The sequence below is a fragment of the Myotis brandtii genome, unplaced genomic scaffold (assembly GCF_000412655.1).
Source record: "Myotis brandtii unplaced genomic scaffold, ASM41265v1 scaffold358, whole genome shotgun sequence".
Lineage (NCBI taxonomy): Eukaryota > Metazoa > Chordata > Mammalia > Chiroptera > Vespertilionidae > Myotis > Myotis brandtii.
The window spans coordinates 930,461-945,640 of NW_005363772.1; the positions used below are offsets into that span (position 1 = coordinate 930,461).

Below are 15,180 nucleotides of genomic sequence, written 5' to 3' on the forward strand. Positions count from 1 at the left end.
TAAATTTTTTAAAGAACTTTTCCTCTAGAGGAAGTTGTTTAAGGAGAGGGTTGTATCCAATTGAAATCTATTTGCATAGTATTCAACAAACAATTTGATATAAAGTAGGCAGTTCATACTTTTTATTTAGTGGAACTGAATACTTCCATTACACACTGAATGGTTTCATTTTCCTATACATCCTGCATCACAGAATCCACTCCCTCAGCTACAGTATGCAATTTAATATACTTTCTTATATCCACCCTTGAGTATACTTAAAATAATCTTCCCTTTATCTTTGTGGTTTTCTTCCAGTCATCACTATTTATATCCACTCCTTCAAATCTGTGGTTATGTTTATGGTAGTATCACAAGAGAACCAAACCAAGAAGCACTCTCAATAGGGTATTTCCTGAGAGAGAGCAATGGTCATAATATTGAGAGGAAAATGGCTTTAGCAGTGATGCAAGGTCAAATGAAGAGTCCAACATCTTTACCTTGAACTGCACTGTGCTGTTTTCCCCCTTTCTTTTCCTAGTTTTACCTTTTTGAGGGGAAGCCAAAAGGTTATATTCATTGTACATAAGTAACATAAACTCATAGTAGAGGGAGAAAGGGGAAATTATAGATTGCATGGTTTAACTTGCCAAATAAAAAAAATAGTCAGAAAATAAAATATGCCTGTGCTCTTGGGAAGAGCTTATAATGTGTGTAAGCATGGTCTCCGAAGCTAGACAGCCTGGGTAAGCCTGGTAGTAGCTGTCCCACGTAGTAGCTATTTATTTAACCTCTCTGAGCCCAGTTCCCTCACCTGTAAGATGGGATGAATAATAACACCTCATTGGAACACTGTGACAATTAAACGAGTTTACGTATGTAACATGCTTAAAATCTATAAAGTGCTAAGTGTTAGCTAAAACATTATTCTTGGTAAAAAAAAAACAACACCAAACAAACAAAAACAACAACAAAAACACACACACACACACACACAATATTATTCTTGGTAAAAAAAAAACACCAAACAAACAAAAACAACAACAACAAACACACACACACACACACACACACAAAACGCTATGTTGCAAATAGTTAAATAGACAGAGAAATTTTTATCTGTAAGGCTTTCAAAATGCTGAATGAGAGTATTTAAACCTAATGTGACTATCAAAGATTGGTGTTTATTTCACAGCTATTAGAAGACACCTGATTCTTGCTGATTTAACTCCCCATAAAGTAACACAATCACATAAACAAGTGGACATATTTCAGTACCATGCACATTTATGATGTACAATAACTTCCTAGAGAAAGAAAAGTACTTAAACAGGATCAGAGCTGTCTTTAAAGATAGGAGGATGTGTGATGACACATTTTTGTGGTGGAATCTGGTTAAAGTGAATGGCACAATCATTCTTGAAGGCGGAGAGGAAGAGAGGGCACAGAAACGTGGCATCCACCCCAGCAGCCATGTTGTAAAGGTGAGGGTGGCTTTACTGGCAGCTAAGCGCCCTGTCGCCCTGCCAACTAGCTGATTCTCAGTATTGAAGTTCCTAAAAGCCTTATTTGTGTGTGTCTGCTGCTTAAGCTTCAGCCAAAGATGCTATGCTGCCTTCTTGCTTCTCATCCGTGAAACCACGGATTCCCAGTGATCCAGACCTCAGGCTGAGAGTCCAGATAAATTATCCTGAGTTTCAAATTCTGGAACAGGATGCACCAGGGAACTACTGAATTATCAAAACAACAACATGAATGGGACTGAATTAGAAATTGGTGTGGTCCCATTAGAAAACTATAGTCTCTATGAAATATATTCTTCTATAATATTTCCAGTACTTTAAGGAATACTGAAATCCAATCCAAGCAAAGCAAAAAATGGAAAGAAAAAAACCCCACAATGATTTATTATGGTGGAAGTCTTCAAACTATGTTGTAACTCTGGAAAAAACCTTTTATTAGAAATAGTATAACATCTAACTTTCCTGTTAATTGTAAATGTTACTTTAAAATTATTCTTATATTTACATGTTTTTCCCCCTCAAATTAAATTGTAAGTATCTCAAAATCAGAGTTCTGGAAAAACACAAAAAAAATAGCATATCTTTTACTCCCTACTGAAATCAATTTACTTAGAATTCAAAGATGTTGGGAGTGAATCTTGTGTATGGCTATTAAGCAGATGACAATTATAAAGCAAAGGACTGAAGCCAAACTATTAGAAGACTGAACTGGTCAAAAAGTGAGTGTAGGCACAAGAGACCTTGAGAAACCTACCATTGTATTGTGCTGGGAAGTGGGAGTGCTATGGCCACAAGTCTCTGGCGTCAGCAGAGAAACTGGCTGAAATTCCTCAGAGTGAGGCTTGTTGGGAAAACTCACATGCAAGGGAAGGTGAAAGGCTGGGAGCCCGTCACTCTCCTCTTCTTCCACTTTCTGTCTGCTTGTCACCATGGCTACCTCTCCATCTGCTTCCCCATACGGAGAGGCTGGTCGCTTGGAAGACATCCTGGAAGGAACAAAAGAGGAGAAAATAATGAAACCTCCACATAAATCCTTAATGCTGTCATTGTGTGGTTAGGGGCCATTGTAACAGAAATGCCTTTTTGTGCTGGCAGAGAGCAGGAAACCATCCAAATACCACTGCAAAGCACACACAGTCAGAAACAATGGCCAAGCAGGTAGCAACAGAACAGTGCTTGTTTGTTGTGAGAATAATACACTAATATAGCACTCCCTTGTATTCTGGCTTCTTAAACAAGAGAATTCACCTAAGAATACTGCATAATGAAAGACCATTCCATTTTAAAGAAAAATACCCATCTAGTTTTACACTCTGATAGACCTTATTGAAAACAGAACGTCTATGTTTATGAATAGCAAAGTAGCAAATATGGTTGGGAGTTAAAAGAAGAGAAATAGCTAAAATTTAGTTCATAAAAATAAACAAAATAAATAAATGATTGCCATTATAAAATGTGCATTTTATTAAAAGATCATTGTGAAATATAGAGACATTGGTTATATGTAAACCTCAGAACCCATGACAAAAAGTTTGACATTTGTTTAAGAATTGAATAAATTTTTAAATCGCTATTAATCTTGAAACAATTGAGAATTTTCCTTTCCTCAACTGCTAAATCACCCAATGTAGGCATTTATTTCTACTATCCAATTTGCAAAATAGTAAAAGAGATGAGGATATAAAAATATTTCAATGTTATTTCCAAAATTCTATGTAAGATTTAGATATGGTTTATCAGAATAATTAACTCCTTAGATACCTAAGTAAAAGGAAAACAAATCAAATATGGATGTTTTGTTTGACTAAGCTGATGTCTATCTGACAATGCACTTAGATAAATTAAACATTTTTTGTACGTACATCTGATGGGGAACATAATCCGAGGTTAAAAATATGTACAGATATTTTTAGTTAAATAGAGTTCTTTTTTCTTTCATTAAAAGTTTTAGTACACAGACATACATATAGTTAAAAATTTTAATAAAAAATAAACTCTATTTATCACTTGATATGACCTTGAAAAAGCTGTGTTTTGTTCAACAAGGAGTGTTTACAGAAACATCTATTCTTATCCAGACTAGTGGGATAGGAGGCAGGGTATTAACTACTGGCAACACCACTTCCTTCATATATATCACTGGTTTTTAAATTTAAAATATAATACTAAAAGAGATGCCACTATTCTTTCTTGAATAATACTCTTCTTAGTGTTAAAAGTTTCAAAAGAAAAGTATTCGAGTACGGCAGACCTTCTATTAAGAAATAATAGCACCGTAGAAAAAAATAAGGGCTTTGGAAACAGATAAACACTGATTAAAAAACTGATTCCAAATATTTGCAAACTGTAAGACTTTTATCACGCCACCTCAATTTGCTCATCTCTAAAGTAAGATGTAATATCAAGTTGTAATGCTTTTTTGAGAATGAACTGTGTATCATACGAAAAATGACTTGTAGATCATTTAGCACAAACACTCAAAAAACAATAGCTGTTGTTTATTTTAAAAACTTCAAAACTACAGTTGACCCACACCCTTCTCAAGAACAAAACCATACAACTCCCAAATGAGGAAAGCAGATTGCCTTCTAAGAGTTAAACTGTAAAATCAACATTAAATACAAAGGCTCCTAAAAGAGAAATGGTCCATGGCCAGTTATCCTTGACAATAACACTGCATTAGCAAGCATTAAAGAAGATATGTGAATAGTTGGGGGGCTTGATCAGCTGAAGAATAGAGTTGAGGAAATGTGGGTGGCTACCATGTAAGCACTGTCTAAAGTAGACTGAGCCAAGACATATTGATAATAAAATTCCCAATAACTTTAGATTCCTAATTTGTTATCTACTAAAGTGTTTAATTTTGGACTGAGAAAAGCCTCATTAATTTCTAAAAACCTTAAGAAAGGAGTGGAAAATTCCATCTATTATCTATCCTGCAGCTTAAGCTACATGGCTGTGTTGCAGGGGAAGGATACTTGGGAACAATTTGAGGGTCTAGATTGGGGTATGCTCTGATATATATCCAGTCAGAGATGATTTCTGCGATTCCTAGGTGCTAGACTTACCAATGAACACAATTCAGACTTCAAAGAAAATGACATGAGACAAATAATAATAATAATCCAGTGTGAAACTAACTGGTGGAGCTATGATGACATAATGATAACCTTTCACTTAGCTTTGTGTGTGGACAAGAAAATCTTTTTTAAGTATATGTTTTTATTTATTTCAGAGAGGAAGGGAGAGGGAGAGAGAGAGATAGAAATATCAATGATAAGAGAGAATCATTGATTGGATGCTTCCTGCATGCCCCACACTGGGAATTGAGCCTGCAATCTGGGCATATGCCCTGACCGGGAATTGAACCGTGGTATTGACCTCCTGGCTCATAGGTCCATGTTCAACCACTGAGCCCCGCCAGCCGGGCAAGAAAATCTTCTTGAAAGAACTGATGTTTAATTCCAGAACTAAAGGGAATTGGAAATCATTAATAATTTACTGACCATTTCCTATGTGCAGAATATTTATCTAATAGGAATTAAAACATGTAATTCGGGTTCTTTACTTTAAAAAGTTTATGAATTTGTTGAGAAGATTTTAAATAAAGGGAGAAAAATAATGAAAGACAGTCCTAGTGAAGGATAAAATGGCATTATAGCCAAGCACCTGAGGGCTTCCTGAGGACCACAGATCCTGGAATGCTTCAGGGAATGGTTGAGATAAATGGAGAGGAAATTTCATGTAGGAAGTAACGATCAAAGCAAAGATGCAGAGATACTTTTAGAAAGCGCAACATAAATGTAAGTTTCAGTCTTACTTTAATAAAAGGGCAGATGGAGGAATATGGACCAAATCCCACGTTACATGAATGGAATAGATAAGAAATAGTCAGGTCATGGTTCCATTCCTGGTCAGGGCACATGCCTTGGTTCTATCCCCAGTAAGGGGCGTGCAAGAGATAGCCAACCAATGATTTTCATCATTGATGTTTCTATCTCTCACTCCCTCTCCCTTGCTCTCTCTGAAATCAATAACACCATATTTAAAACAAAAAAGAAAAGAAATAGCCTCCCTTGCAAGGAGCAACTTGCTTTTATAAGGAGTCGCTTTTCCTTTACTTGTCCTGTAGCAATATCCCCAGTAGGGGGTGTGCAAGAGATAGCCAACCAATGATTTTCATCATTGATGTTTCTATCTCTCACTCCCTCTCCCTTGCTCTCTCTGAAATCAATAACACCATATTTAAAACAAAAAAGAAAAGAAATAGCCTCCCTTGCAAGGAGCAACTTGCTTTTATAAGGAGTCGCTTTTCCTTTACTTGTCCTGTAGCAATGTGCACAATCAGGCTATTCTAATACATATCTGAAAGTAGTTTTAAAACTTCTGGAGTCCTCTGCTATTGGCCAAAGGTTCTGTAAGTGCACTATAATCACTCTGTAGGCAGGATGTCCCCAATTGTATGCAGACACATGTAGCAACCTTAGAGTAGGGTAAAGGGTGTGAGACTGCAACAGAAAACTAATGCACGTTGGAATTATACAGAGAGGTTTAAAAATAGTGCTACCTGGGTCACACTCACTAACATTCTGATATTATTGTTTTTTGAGCACACACGGGGTATCAGAATTTTTCACAGCTTCCAAGTGATCTAATGCTCAGTCAAGTTTACAAATCATTTACCTTAGTCAGAATAATGCCTCTCACCTAGGATTTCCAAATCCTAATCCGGGAAGTCTGTGAATATGTTACCTTACTAAGCAAAGAGAGGCTTTGTATATGTGACTAATTTAAGAATTTTGAGATAAGGAGATTATTCTGGGTATTCTGGGTGGGCCCAAAGTAGTCGTAAAGGTCTTTGCAGGAGGGCAAGGCAGGAAGGTCACAGCCAGAGACAGAGATGAAAAGCTATTATAAGATATTATACGGCTGGCTCTGAACATAGATGATGGGTCATACTAACCAATGTCACCCCAATACATTTAATTAGAAAAAGAAATAAAATAGATGATGGGGCCATGAACCAAAGAACGTAGGCGGCCTCCAACAGGAAATTAATATACCACTTACTTAAACAATTCTCTTTGAAAGTTTTGTGTTTTGTGTGTTGTTGTGTTGTTTTTTTTCCAATCTAAAATCCTCCCACCTCAGATATACACTTGCCCATCCCTCACCTTAGTATTCTATCCCAACATCATTTCCCAGAAAGGCCTCCCTTGCTTACTCCCCCTAAACCAGCACCTCCTCCTCTCTCTATTGCTCTTTACTTCCTGCTCTGTTCATAGCACTTACCATCACGTGACAAATTTCATATTTATTTCTGTGTTTATTATCTGTCTCTCCCACTATAAGATACAAGAGGGCGGACTTCATTTTGGTCACAGCTACTTACCCAGTACTTAGAATCGTTTCTGAAAATAGTAGTGTTTAAATAAATTTCTGTTACATGAAAGCTATTAAATAAAACCAGCAACTCTCTTACTCTTCTCTATGAATGGTTGTAAGGTCTAGTCTTACAGGACAAGTATGCGTAGACAATGTCTTCATATTGTCAGAAAGAAGGAAATCAAGCTCAGTATCCTATTAAAAATAGTTTCCATGTAAATGAATGAATGGGTAAAACCCAGTTTAATTAGATTTTTAAAGAACTTGTGAAAAAAATCCAATTGTTCTTTTTAAAACATGTAAGTAAAAGATTATAAAAGTGAGTAGCTTTATAAAAAAAAACCTGTATAATTAATTATTAATAAACCTATTATTGAGGAATCATCTACCTACTGCTATGAACTTAAATCTGTCTGCTTAGGGTGTGTTCTTTGCTGCAATTATTTTGGAAATTGATTTGTTGTTGGAACAAACAAAAAATGGAAGACTCATGGTAGGAGTCGCTTTCCTTATATAATATTTCCTCTTTGAAGTTTCTTTCTTTTTCTAAATTTTTTTAAGCTTTGACTGGTTAATTCAGAGATAAAGTCCTAGGAAGCAGTGCCTTCTACTGGTTATTCTTTTGCCATAATATTTATTTTATGGTAGTTTGTATAACAACTTGAAAAAATAAATATCTATAAAGGACAAACTCAAATTCTAGCTGTTCTACAACACCTTTCTTTCCCACCAGGGTAAAAAATAAATATCTATAAAGGACAAACTCAAACTCTAGCTGTTCTACAACACCTTTCTTTCCCACCAGGGTCGAAGCAACTTCAGCCCACCTCAAGCTACATCAACTCTTGTTAGTAGTCCACAAAAAAATTTAACATCAGTATGACCTGTGACATGTATTCAATAGTTTATTTTTTTCTTTTTCTACTTATTAGCATATACAGTATCTAAAGCTAAACACAAGCACTTGGAAAGCAAGAATGTCCTATTTAATTCCTTAAATTTCCCATGACACTTAGACTGTCTTGCATATAATAAGATTTTGGTGATTACAGGTCTATTTTTTTTTTTTTTTACCATTTCACCTGTTGTTTTTTTTTCTCAAAAACAGATGAACACTAAGGATATAACTACCTATATGATACATGTCTTTCCAATTGCTCTGCATTACCCCCTAAATAGTCTAATACTCTATGCTGAATGAGATACAATTAATTATATGGAGCACGATTCCTAGCAAGTGGTTGGCATTCAATGTATTTTTCTATAAATAAATGAATTGAATGAGTGTCTACTTTGTGTCAGGCAAATTAACTTTGTGTTATAGGGACACAGGAAATTTAGATATGAAGACCCTTCTGGTTTACCCTTAATGCAGTATAGCTTGGATGAAAATAGACATATACCCCACTCATCCATTCATTAATTATTGGAAAATTTTTATTGAAAGGCTATCTTGTGCATTTAGATAGTGACATAATTAAGAAATCAATAAAAAGTATTTTAAGGTAAATTATTTTTTTAAAATAAATGTTAGGTGTATAATAGATACTGTCTTGCTCAAATAATCAGAGAATGCTTACTATAAATTATGAGAATTCAACTGGGTAATAAAAGATGGATTATATGCCGACAGAGAAGAAAGAAAGATTCCAGACAAGAGAAACGACAACAGCAAATTAAAGAAACTTAAAGAATGCTTTGGGATAGTGAGTAGAATAATTTGGTTAAAGCAGTAGATTCTAAGAGGAGTAAATGAAACTAAGAACGAAAGGTAGAACATGATCATGATTCTAACCCTAACCCTAAAATCCTACCAATTTTGAATGTCTAAACAAAAATTTGAAATTGACACTGAGGCAGGGGAACTGGTGATGGTTTGTGAGTCACACATTGACATAATCAAAATCATATTTTAGGAAGACAATCCCCCAGAAGTTAGTAATTGATAAACAGTTTAAAGTAGGAAGTAGAGATAGAGAACAAGAGGGTGATATACTTCAAAGATAGATTACTTGAATGTATAGTTTAGAAAATACTGCTATTAAGATAATTATATAAATTAGAAAGAATGGCCATTTTGGAGGGAAATGTGAAATTCAGTTTAGAAATAAACATTTGTTGAATGCAGGATAATAAAAAAAAAGAAAGAGCACATAATCAGAAAATATGGGACTTCTGTGGAAGTAACTAAGGCCATGCAGTGTTTAAACACACAATTAGAGAGTTAGCCTATAAATGTAATTATTTATCACTGACATGTTCCCTAATGCTCCGAGTCAGTATTTTCATTATTCTTGTTTTATAAAAGAGAAAACTGAGTCATAAAATGGTTAAATACCTTTTGTTACACTACTGGTTCTGTGCACTATCAGAGACAGCAGTTAAGAACAGAATTGTCTTTCCAAGGGAAAAATAAGTAGAAAACAGAGAAGAGGGGGAGCATAATCTGAATCTTACAGTCCATCCTAGTTTGGGAGACCAGTGCATAAAAAGGACTAAACAAAGAAGAGAGATAAAGAGACGTCAGTGATAAGAAAATTAGCTAGTTCTTCTGTTAACAATTCTACAACACTAAATGTTCTGAATAAGAACTCTTAAAATTCTGGATCATGTCATTTATTTAATTTATAACTTCCATTAAATGCTCTCCTAAATGTCTATTTTAAATATTCACTCTCTCATGTTAAATTTTAAGCATAACAGAACACTTTTACAATGACTGCAAATATTTGAATTTATATATCTCCTTATGAGAACAATAAATATGAGATATTACAAAATAAAAAAATAATTGGCAATCCTTCATACCCAAGGATTATACTATTTTTTTTTTAGAAGTTATGTGACTCAAATTTTTTTAGCAACAGGACTATTTGTTCGGGGCACTTACATTTACTCATCTGGCTCCTTTTGTAATTAAAGTTGATGTGGGAAGGCTAATCAAGATTAGGAATGAGCCTGGCCAGAATGGCTCAGTGGTTGAGCACTGACCTATGAAGCAGGAGGTCACAGTTCCATTCCTGGTGAGGGCACATGCCTAGTTGTGACTCGATCCCCAGTGTGGGGCTTGCTGGAGGCAGCCAATCAGTGATTCTCTCTCATTATTGATGTTTCTATCTCTCTCTCTCTCCATCTCCCTCCCTCTCTGAAATAAATTTAAAAGATTAGGAATGAATTGCTACTTTTTATCAAAGATATTTTCACAATAGAATGTTACCTATTCAATATGGGAAATCAACACAGATATTTAGCATATATGGACAGGTTTTGATTCAAATGAATGAAACAGCTAATTCTTCTAAGTGATTTATTAACAAAGAATTTCACAAATTTAGCCTATCATTTTATTTAAAAACTAGAGGCCTGGTGCATGAAATTCATACACTCAGGGCGGCCCTCAGCCTAGCCTGTTCCCTCTCGCAGTTCGGGAGCCCTCAGTGGATGTCCGACTGACGGCTTAGGCCTGCTCTCCTGCCACCGCTGCTGCAGGAGTCTCCCGCCACTGCTGCTGCGCTCGCCAGCTATGAGCCCAGCTCAGGGCTTCTGGCTGAGCAGTGCTCCCCCTGTGGGAACGCACTGACCACCAGGGGGCAGCTCCTGTGTTGAGTGTCACCTGGTTGTCAGTGCGCTTCATAGCGACCAGTCATTCCGCCATTTGGTCGATTTGCATATTAGCCTTTTATTATATAGGATATCAGTTTCATTACCCTTATCCATGAATTTCAATTATTAGACATATCTTATGGTTTGTTCCTTTTCTTTATAACATGTTTTGACTTCATTTTCCTACAGGTTCCGACTCAGTTTTGTGTTGCCCTGAGAACATTCCATATATATTTTATAACCACCCCTGTCATATATAATATTCTGAAGCCTTTAAATAGAAAATTGTTTTGTGGTAAATATGTAGTCTTAACATTTTTATTTTCTTTTCTCTAAATCCTCTTTGTCATCAATTTCTGATATAGAATATGTCAATCTCTGTACTTTTTTACATGTTGCTTCCCACATACAATAACCTCATTCATTATATTGTTATTTAGAGGTTTGATCAAGTTCATCAGATCCTGGCATAAACTATAAATGGAAGTAGAAACACAGATTTCATAGAAATATAAAAACAGACAACACAGAATAATACATAAGATTGGACTCCCTTTTAATCCTTACTACTAGTATACATTTCACCAGAGTAGACACTTATTTCTATTAGCATTTATAAACAAAACTACCATAACATTAAAGTCTAAAAGTAAAAGTAATTTTTGCACCACTGCTCCTTAAGAAGAAATGTATTATTTTGTTCTGAAATACAATTTGAATTTAATAAAAAGTGTAATCAATATTACAAAAGTTTAAACTACATTTAAAACTGTGTTCTTTACAATGTAGTCACCCAGTGCTTTCACCTTTACCAAGGCTGTTCCTGTGTTTACCTCATCACATGCTTAGTGTATGAGATGTTCTGTGTATTGAGGTCCAGTAGTTCATTACTATTCCTTTTCTCTGATAAGAATGACATCACTTTTAACTTGTACACCACCTTTTTGTCTTCCTATTTACTAGCATCTCTGTTCTTACCAAATAGATTTCCCCAGTCTTGTCCCAACCACCAAAGAGTCAGGAAAGGAGGGGAGTATTAAAAAGAGCAGGGGGGCGGAGGGGAAGAGGTGCAGGGTTCTCCAAAGAATGTGTAGAAAATACAATGAAAAACATTTGGAAGTTACATAGAGAAAAGGAAAGAATCAGAAAGAAAACACAATTCTTGTTAGTACCTGAAGGAAATGAGCGCTGCTTTATTTGTTGGACACAGAATATTTCAGAAGTGCTTGAATTTAACATAAATGCTATGCAATAAAATTAAATTTCTAATGTCCATGTGTTTTTATTGTCTAAACAGGGGAGACAAATACTAAAGGCAGGCATTTACAAATGGTGTATGACAGCAAAATTCCATTCTGCAACAATTCGGAGTTCAAAATGTTATTCCTTAATACTTTCTTCTCTTACTGTTTCACTAGTAACTGTAAATTATTCAAATTCATTCCAAAGTTAGGACATGTGTTATTAGATGAAGACCCCAAGAAAGTTTTATAAATAAGAAGATTGCTTCATTATGAGTAACCTAATAGCTGGGCTCTGGAGCCCAAACTGACCTAAATGAATGTATCTGCCAGCTAAAAATTGTTCGTCTGCATGCTTTATTGTATTTTTTAAAAAATTAATTCACACTTACTAAATGCCTACAACAATATTATTCCTGATATATAAAAAGGTATAAAGATTATAGATTATTAAATGTAATTAAATTCTACTGTACTCATCCCACCATGTTCTACTAGCTCAGTGGTTCTCAACCTTCCTACTGCTGCGACCCTTTAATACAGTTCCTCATGTTGTGGTGACCCCCAAACATAAAATTATTTTCGTTGCTACTTCATAACTGTAATTTTGCTACTGTTATGAATCGTAATGTAAATATCTGATATGCAGGATGTATTTTCATTGTTACAAATTGAACATAATTAAAGCATAGTGATTAATCACAAAAACAATATGTAATTATATATGTGTTTTCCGATGGTCTTAGGCGACCCCTGTGAAAGGGATCCCCAAAGGGGTCGAGACCCACAGGTTGAGAACCGCTGTACTATCTAGAAAAGATAGAGCTCATTATGAGTCTGACAAGCTGAAGGAAAACTGGTTAGGGGACCTTGCATGACTGGTGACCACAAAGTCACTTTCATGAAGAGAAGAGCTAGCAAATGTTTTTATGGAATTTTTTTTTTGAAAAAAAATTATTAAAACTTGTCTCATGATTTACAAGACTATGGCAATAAGCACTCATTACTAAAAAACAAAACAAAACAAAAAAACCTATCTTTAGTTGACTCATTTAATAATTTTTATAATAACTGGTGACTACAAAGTCACTTTCATGAAGAGAAGAGCTAGCAAATGCTTTTATGGAATTTTTTTGAAAAAAATTATTAAAACTTGCCTCATGATTTACAATACAAGACTATGGCAATAAGCACTCATTACTAAACAAAAACAAAAACAAAACAAAAAACACCTATCTTTAGTTGACTCATTTAATAATTTTTATAATTTTATTTCCTTATCTCAAAACATCTATACTTGAATTATTCGTTTCATCACATAATATTTTAAATCATCAAATGCACTAAACTTCAATCAGATCTATGTATAGAAAACAAAATAGAAATCATTAAACCTTTAACTATTGAAGAGAAATTTATTGTAAGCTGTAAGTAAATGACTAAATGCATGAGTTAGGAAGAAAATCAAAATCATAAAGACTAATTTGCTGCTAATTATTTAATTCCTATATTGTTATATATCTGTCATTAATTAGAAACCTAAAGAATGTTTAAACTTCAGCCATCCACAGGCTAAAAATGTCAAAGTCCTTTTGTTCTGATTACTTATAAATTACTTTGCATGATCTAGCATTAAGATTTGTGGTTCTAAAAACTCGTCATTATAGTTAGAGAGGGTATGCTTTTTAAGGAAATAAAAAGCTTTTTCCATTTGAGCATGGGTTTTGCCTTTCTGACAGCTCTAAGTCCACAGGATGTGGAGGGATGATTTAAATTTTACATCAAAATTGTGACTGCACTAGACTTTTTTCTCCCTTCTCAAGGGAGGCATTGTTCTTGCCTTTCCATAACCAGGCGTGACAGCGCCAGACTGGAGTCATACGGCTGGTCTCTGAGTCAGCGTGAAAGTGCTCACCTCCTGAGTTTCCCCAGATGCTCGGCCCCTTGTAAGTCTGAAAGCTGAGCACTGAGTAGCCACATACTCCATTCCTGGGACAGATAGAGAACTGGAGGGGAAAATCTAGCGATTAGCAAAAACTGTCTCTCCCAGGACATGCTGTACAACTCTATTAATAACAATAAGAAGAAACAGCAAAAACAAAAACCCATGGGTTTACTATGAGCGCCATTTAATTAAACCAAAAGTTGGGACAAATATTTTTAACACGTAATTGTGTGCTTCTGAGTTAAAGAAATAAAGTTTAAAAATCAGAAGCCTTTTGGATTTTTCTCAGACATGTGTTTGCCACATGTATAAATTTCAGGTTATAGACAACTGGTTAGAATAGTGAAGGAATAGTGTATGAAATGCATATCTAGTCTCAAGATCTCTACAAAGATATTTTTAAAAACTGTCTGTAGACTCCTTGTAAAGGGATAATCTTTACTGCTCTCTATCAGAACAACTGCAGGTGCCTTAGGAATATATGCAACACTTTGTGTGTGCATGAGAGAGAGAGAGAGAGAGAGAGAGAGAGAGAGAGAGAGAGAAAGGAGAAGGAGAAGAACAAGAATAAGAAGAGGAGGAGGAGGAGACAGAGAAGACTTTTACTGCATAATGATATGTTAAGGGGAATTAATATTCTTTTTTTATGGAACCTCTCAATTAAGAATTGGACAGCACCACTTTAATTTAATCCTAACCATATGCTAACAAGTTTTATTCGCTATAAAATTCAAACTATTAATTTAAATTTTTGCATATTTTAAAGGAAAAAATAAAGAAGTAAAAACAAACTCCTTACAATTTGTTAACCCATAAAAAAACAAACACAAAGGAAATATAAATAACTATTACTACTATCGTAGTAATAGCAGTAGTACTAACCTGTAATATTTCTTTCTAAAATAATGCCAAGCAATGTTTTTCATGTTGTCCTCATGAGGATATATGCATGTTTACATATGTGCATATGTTCACATACACATGGACATATTTGTAATAACCTATAAAATAGTTCACCATTTTCCTCATATTCGCAGTGAAATAAAATAGATTGCCGTTTATAAACATCACTAGTCAGGTGAGGTGCATATTTTTTTAAAAATTCAGTTTTAAGCAGGGGAGGATATCTATTTCGGTTTAATGATATTGACCCCTCTGTAAAAATATTATTTCATTTATTTTAGTGACTTTGTCATTTTGACTCTCCCAGGAGACTCTCCCTTCGGCAGAACTGCAAATAAGATATAAAATTTTATTTCCAAAATACCCTTAAGTACTTATTTTATGCCTTCCTCCCTGTCTCCTCATCTGAGCATCCTCTGAAAAGTCCACCCCCACACTCTTGCTCTCTCTCCCTTCTAACATTACTGGCTAAGTCTAAATAAATAGCAAATTGTTCCATAATCAAAAGTGACTTATTCTTAGCATGGTGTACGTCTTGAAATAAAATCTGTGGCATGTTTAATTTATTTAGGATCTAATAATGATGACAAAAATAATTAAG

The 15,180-nt window shown here is 34.8% G+C and overlaps 1 protein-coding gene across 6 annotated transcripts in view; it reads right to left on the reverse strand.

Moving 5' to 3' along the window:
* SOX5 (SRY (sex determining region Y)-box 5) overlaps positions 1 to 15,180 on the reverse strand; it is a 414,575-nt gene that overhangs the window by 354,998 nt on the left and 44,397 nt on the right. For 4 of the 6 annotated variants that reach the window (XM_014544242.1, XM_014544245.1, XM_005871812.2 and 1 more), the window contains exon 2: positions 2,257 to 2,488. In XM_014544242.1, the coding sequence (XP_014399728.1) occupies positions 2,257 to 2,487 (231 nt within the window). In that variant the 5' untranslated portion in view covers position 2,488. The remainder of the gene's footprint in view (positions 1 to 2,256; positions 2,489 to 15,180) is intronic. The other 2 variants (XM_014544247.1, XM_014544246.1) reach the window with 1 other exon arrangement.